This window comes from Nicotiana attenuata, chromosome 1 (assembly GCF_001879085.1).
Source record: "Nicotiana attenuata strain UT chromosome 1, NIATTr2, whole genome shotgun sequence".
Taxonomy (NCBI): Eukaryota; Viridiplantae; Streptophyta; class Magnoliopsida; order Solanales; family Solanaceae; genus Nicotiana; species Nicotiana attenuata.
In genome coordinates, this window is record NC_031989.1 from 44747714 (window position 1) to 44754725 (window position 7012).

Genomic DNA, 7012 nt, shown 5'->3' on the forward strand with positions numbered 1-7012 from the left:
CCCCCCCCCCCCATAAAATTCTCTTCTCTGTTAGCTCTCCATCTCTTTTATAAAGGAAAATTTGGTGGTTACCTGATAAAGTGCAAAGGAGTTGGTCTCGGCTGTGACATGAGATTGAGGTGAAGAAATATGTGAGAGTATATGCTAGTGACGTGAGGGAGTGGGAGTCATGGAGTTAGTGTTTGGGTGAGTGAAATGGGACTACTATATTTTGTTTATTGTACTCATTACTCAATTTTTATTTATATGTGATTGAAAAATATGCAAAACATGGTGCTACTATATGTTATCATAGTCTTTGTTCTTCTTGACGAACGATCAAAGTTTAGTTTCTATCTAATTATTAATCTCTTTTTATGTGTAGGAGAAAGTGGGTGACGCAATTGGAAATGGTGGCGAAAAGTCAATTTGATCGTAATGTGAATGTGATTTTTTTTGGATAATTAAGATTCTTATATTCATGATACTATATGAATATACTCACTTTTGAAAAGTTTATTTTTAATGGGCATTTTTGACACATTGTTTTATTAGTATGTGTATTCTTTTGAATTATTATTTTTGGTATTCATTAGCTAGTTTAGTTCTTTATATCATCAAAATATATGATAATAATGCATGTGCTTGAAATAATTGTAATTACATTATATGTAAACTATAAATTTTTAAATTTTATAGCCTAGCCAAAATTGCCACGCTTTAAAAGTGTGGCCATTTGTCTGTATGTCTAGCATGTATATAATCAAAGACCACGCTTTCTAAGTGTTCCTTTAAAAGCCACGGTTAACAAGTGTGGCCTAAAAGGTAACAAAGGCCACGCTTTTTGTGTGTAGCTGTAGGGTATAAAAGCGTTGCCCTATGGGGTGTGTCTTTGTTGACTAATAGGCCACGTTTCTAAGCGTGGCTTGTAAGATAACATTTGAAAAGCGTGCCCTTAGGTTAAAGGTTACGCTTCTTTTGGGCACCCCAGAAAAGCGTGGCCTAGAGTAGCAAAAAGTGTGGCCTTTGGCCCAGAAAAGCGTTGCCTAAAGTCGAAAAGTGTAGCCTTTGACCAAAGGCCACACTTTTTGCTACTCTAGGCCACACTTTTCCGGTGTAGTCAAAGGCCTAAAATGTTGTAGTGTGCTGGATCAAAACGAACAAAAAGAACCAAAAGATCGTGACGCTATCCCCCTTGTGATCCTCATTTTCCCCAAGTCGGATCTCAGATGTTACTTTCTTACAAAATTAGGTTGTTTTCTTTCCATTTTTAAGAAAACGAAAAACATAGAATCTCAAGTTAAAAAGTTTGCTATTTTGAAGAGAAAAGATATGCGACAAACACCGCCTGTAGAAAGATTCTGGGTTCCACTCAGAATGTTTAAGAAACGAAGATTACCATTCCTGAAGAGAGCGTCCAATGATCAACCCTTTACATTAGAATTTGTGTGAGAGAAGGAATAATTATTGGCGACGAATGTTTACAACAATTGCACAAACACTAACATCGACTGAGATTGGAGGCTATTAACAAGTTACAGAATAATCTGAATTTCCGCAATGAGAATGTTGTGCGAACGTAGGGAGGAAAACACTCCGATCAGACTTGAGAAACTTGGGACTTCGTCAATGGCTGCTCCTCTACACAAAATTAGCTATACAAAATTGTTCTTCGAGTGAAGGGGTACTGCACTTGCAGAACAAATTACAGAATTGATGTCTCCAGGAATTAGAAGCAATTTCACTTGCAAGATTTTCATCCTACACTTGTCAATGCAGAGGCAGGGATTCCATGCTTTTGAAACCATTCTGGCATATGAAATCTTTCGTAGAGCACGGGCCGCACATCTTTCTGCTGGGAGAGATGCTTGAGAAGTGGAAGGATAACCTCCAAAAGCTGATACAGAATATAAAACTCTTGTTAAAGTCATGGGAGCATAGTAGCTAAATTTGAGGAATAGCTTTCATACATGTTTTTCTTATGTATTAGACCTGTATGTCATGCGGTTGTCCAGCAGCAAACGGAATGCACGGAATTCCATTTAGAGGTTGTAACAAGAAACTAAATGGATTGTTATCAACAATGACAATTCGGCTTAGATCCTTTGATATGCAAGATAAATCCTTCACATGTTCCCGATATTCCCTGAGATGCAAGCAAAGCGTCAAACTCACAATAATAAGCTGAAAGAAATTTTATAGAAAGAGAAGTGCTTTGATTTAGTGGAATAGTTGTGTTGCAATGAGCTGAGTTTGCAGGGACACAGAAACCAAAAAGATATGTTGATGCCACAAATTCATGGAACCTATGACTCAATGTCATAGTATTTGATTATGAACCATTAGGTGAGGCAAATTCATTATCTTTTTTGATAGGAATGTGCCGCAAATTCATTATCTAACGCAAGTAATCAATTTCTCAAGTAATAACAATCTTTCTTTATCTTTGGAAGTCGAAAGAACTCAGTTCATCATTTTCATGAGAGGGAGAAGCTTAAGAATACAAAAACTTTTGAGGCGTAAGCCTGGTATCAGTATCATTTAGGTAACTTTCTTTTATTCCTGATAGGTAGTATCATGTAGAGAATGTACAGTTCGTACTGAAATCAGGTCCTTTTATGAAATAATCCAACAGGGTTGAATTAATATAGAGCAGATATTGATACAAATGATGCATCAATGGAAATTTAGCCATCTAAGCATGAACAAGCATTGAGCACCAAAATATCTCAGAATAGAGACATGATTTGTATCCCAACATACTAAAGGTGTCTTTGCAAACCAGACGCCCATCACAATTCCTGGTCTCGAGATTTAGTACATTCATAAGCTAGTCAAGAGTCCGTTCGGGAACATTCGATAAAAAACTAGCTAGTAAAGAGCCAGTACTAAGGTTAGATTACATCGATTTTCACCAGCAGAAAGTTCAGTGGATCTGGTAATAAACAGTGGATCAGAAAATGGACATAAGAGATGAGCTATGAGGCTCGAGAAACTTTTGGAAAGAGACATTGACATAGATCTACCATATTTTCAACACATTAACGGTTTAATTTGCAAAATTATCAAACACAGCCCAAACACCAAATATGTGACAATCTGAGCTGAAAGAATGACCCTCAAGGTACTATATGACCGATAGATGCATAGAGTTACTGCTAGATATAGATTCATAGTGTGCATGCAAGACATGCAATGAATGGAAATCTACACAATCAGGCTTGCTTATCATAAAGTTATTGACAATCCTAATAGCAATTATAGTAGTATCAGCTGAGTTTCCCAGAAAGAGATTGAGCTAAGAAATATAGTCATTCAGAGCTATATTACAGTCAGAGGATGAATCATGAAATGCTCCGTGAAGGGCTCTGAATAGGGCTAGAAAGACAAAGTGAATCACTTTGACTTACAAGTCAATCAGACAACGACAAGAGACTTCACCTTCTATTGCTTCAAAACGTTTGGTTTATGTTGGCCCAAGTAAAGGTGAAGTTTTGAAGACTGACAAAGGAACTCAGATATGGACCAGGTCCATCTTGTGAAGCACAGTTATGATCAACTCAAACATGTGAGATGCACGTGAAGGAGATAAACCTAACATATCAGAAATGTTATCTACTGATCATGATCGAAAACGTTGCATATTGGATAAGGAGAAAGACTCCTTACACAAAGAGAACACGATTTAGGAAAAGGATAGAGTTAGAGTATGAGATCAACTAGAACTCTTCCACCATGGAAGAGTAGCGTCTGTATCCTAGTCAATCTCTAATTGCTAACTCCTTAAATATTAGTTTTGTTCTCTTTTACAGGTAATGCACATAAGCAGAAGTTAAACGTGAATTGAGAGCAAAATAGCAGGGCAATTTTGCAAGCAATTTATGTGTGATTCAAGCGTGCAATCCTGAAGCTACTTGAACCCGATAGAAGAACCAGTTCCAAGTGTCTGTCTTTTATTCTAGTTCAATTGTAGTAGGTGATTTTACATTGTACCTTTCAGCTTATTTAGAAGCAATCGTATTAGGTACTTAGAGTTTTCAAGTTAGAGTTAACTTGAAGTTGTCGCAACAGTTGAGGTTGTGTGCCACAACGGGATTAGAGTTAATCCTAGGTTTACAAAAGAGTTTTTGTAAATGCAGTTTTTGGCTCAGTGATTTTAGTGGAGAGTTTGGGAAAATCCTACTGGAAGGTAGGTCGTGGTTTTTTCACCCTTTGAGCCAGGTGTTTTCCACGTAAAATCTCTGTGTTCTTTATTTTCTATAGTTATTATTCCGCGACAGTAGTAGTTAGAACACATAAAAGAACCAGCTTCTTCTATTATCAAGTTAAGCGAAAATTGGGTACCACACAAATCACCCCCCCTTCTTGTGTGGTACTGACGTATAAAACATCAATTGGTATCAAAGCGGGTTATCCTTGAAGAGGCTAACACCTTAGGAACAGATCAACATGAGTGCACCACCTGTAAACTGGGAAGGACAATCCACTGCTAGGCCTCCACTCTTTAATGGCCAGTACTATTCCTGGTGGAAGAACAGGATGAGAGACCACATCATAGGAGAAGACTATGAACTTTGGGATATTGTTACTGATTGTCCCCTAGCTACTACAAAGAAGAATGCTGAAGGAGTGGACGTGCCAAAGACGAGAGCTGACTGTACTGCTGAAGACTTGAAGAAATGGGAAAAGAATGCCAAGGCCAAGAAATGGCTTGTGTGTGGACTAGGTCCAGACGAGTACAGCAAAATTCAAAATTGTCCTACTGCCAAAGAAATCTGGGACACTCTACAAGTGGCCCATGAAGAAACTCAAGTAAAGAGATCAAGAGGAACACTGCTGTATTCTGGGAAAAGAATGTCAAGGCCAAGAAATGGCTTGTGTGTGGACTAGGTCCAGACGAGTACAGCAAAATTCAAAACTGTACTACGGCCAAAGAAATCTGGGACACTCTACAAGTGACCCATGAAGGAACTCCTCAAGTAAAGAGATCAAGAGGAACACTGCTGTATTCTCAATATGAGAACTTCACCATGAAGGAAGGAGAAACCATTCAAGAAATGTACACAAGGTTCACAACACTAACAAATGAACTTAAGTCTCTTGGAAGAATTATCCTTGAAGAAGACAAGGTTGAGAAAATCTTGACAAAGGTCTTGCCAGTAACTTGGGAAAGCAAAATCACTGCTATTCAGGAATCAAAGAACATTGCTACTCTCAAGTTGGATGAGCTGATTGGAATCTCACTGCCTATGAACTGACAAGGCAAACCATGAAGATGGATGCACCCAAGAAGGAAAGAAGCCTGGCTCTCAGAATAGCTGAAGATGCAGACTAGAGGATGATGAAATGGCAATGATCACAAGGGATTTCAAGAAGTACCTAATGAGAGGAAAGGGTTCTTCAAGAGGTGCAACCTTCAACAAAACAAGGGCTCCTGAAAAACAGACCAACGAGGGCTGCTACAAATGTGGTAAGACTGACCACATGATCAAGAATTGCCCTCAGTGGGAAATTGAATGGAAGAAAGAAAGAGCTGAACGAAAAAACAGGAAGAAGGAACAGGTTCAACCCAGGAAGAACAAAGGATCAACAAAGGCTATGGTTGCTGCTTGGGGAGAAAGTTCAGATGAGGATTCAGAAGATGAAGCTGGAGATGAACAAGCACTTACGGCCATTGAGAATCAAATGATGAACAAGAGGTTCAAGTGAAGGGAAGTAGCCAAATATGGTACATGGATAGTGGCTGCTCAAAGCATATGACTGGAAGTAAGAACCAGTTCCTTTCACTTGAGGACCTAAAGGAGGTGATGTCTCCTTTGGAAATGGGAAGAAAGGTGACATTATTGGGGTTGGAAAGGTAGGTAAGACATTCGATGGGTCATGCCTGGAAGAATCCGGGAAGTTCTAGCTAGCTGGAAAAGAGATGGTGAACAATCCAGTCAGAAAGAGAGATGGAAGATTGTCCCTGCTTGTATATGGTGGACAATTTGGAAGGAAAGGAATCAAAGATGTTTTGAAGACAGCCATAGTCCTATACAAAAGCTGAAGATGAGCTGTCTAGTGCTCTATTTTTTTTTTTTGGTGTAAACAGGAGTATTTAGAAGAATGTGAAAGTATTTTTGAAGTTTTAGACTTTTTATGAGATTCAACAGAGAACTAGACTAGAATAGAACAAGAATCTTTTCTGTACTCCCTCTTGTAATTATGGATGGATACACTGGTTTAATGTATGCCACCTTTTATATTAATACAAACATGTACCTTTTCAAAAAAAAAAAGGTAGGTAAGACAGACTCACATTCCATTGAGAATGTCTACTTGATAGATGGCTTGAAATATAGCCTAATCAGAGTATCACAACTGTGTCACAGAGGTAACCTGGTAGCATTCACCTCTACCAAATGTTTTGTGATTAATCTTACCACTGAAAAAATTGTTTTGCAGGGAAAAAGAGTTAACAATATTTAAATTGTAGATCTGTCCACTCTTTCAGAAAACGAACTTACTTGCTTAAGTGTGTTGGACAATGATCCCCTCCTATGGCACAAAAGACTTGGTCATGCAAGTCTAAATCAACTCAACAAATTAGTCTCCAAGGACCTGGTGATAGGGTTACCTAACATCAAGTTCAAGGAAGACAAAGTTTGTGAGGCTTGTGCAAGGGGGAAGCAGGTAAGATCCTCTTCTAAAAGCAAGAAAGTGGTAAGCACGACCAGGTCAATGGAACTGGTTCATATGGATCTCTATAGTCCAATGAGAACATTGAGCAGAGGTGGTAAGAAATATGTGATGGTACTTGTTGATGATTTCTCTAGGTTTACTTGGGTATTATTTTTAACATCTAAGGATGAAGCATTTAACATTTTACTGCCTTTGTTAGAAAAACTCAGAAACAACTAGGTAATCAACTTGCATCAATTAGGTCTGATCATGGAATGAAAATGCGAAGTTTGCTGAATTTTGTGATGAGCATGGTATAGATCATAATTTCTCCGCCCCTAGGACTCCTCAACAAAATGGAGTACTTGAAAGA

The 7012-nt window shown here is 38.3% G+C and overlaps 1 protein-coding gene across 1 annotated transcript; it reads right to left on the bottom strand.

Moving 5' to 3' along the window:
* On the bottom strand, positions 1329-2806 carry LOC109235644 (mitochondrial import inner membrane translocase subunit TIM50-like). The gene is made up of 3 exons (XM_019401828.1): positions 2762-2806; positions 1972-2163; positions 1329-1876 (listed from the first exon to the last, which is right to left on the bottom strand). Exons 1-3 carry the CDS (start codon positions 2804-2806, stop codon positions 1736-1738), a joined length of 378 nt encoding a protein of 125 aa, XP_019257373.1. The 3' UTR covers positions 1329-1735.

Bases quoted from the DNA above. Each gene is read 5' to 3' on its own strand.
- LOC109235644 (XM_019401828.1), bottom strand. From the start codon at position 2,806: ATGAATGTACTAAATCTCGAGACCAGGAATTGTGATGGGCGTCTG. The intron at 2,164-2,761 runs GTTTGCAAAGAC...AATTTCTTTCAG, and splicing joins GGAATTGTGATGGGCGTCTG to CTTATTATTGTGAGTTTGAC. The intron at 1,877-1,971 runs GTCTAATACATA...ATTCTGTATCAG, and splicing joins GACAACCGCATGACATACAG to CTTTTGGAGGTTATCCTTCC.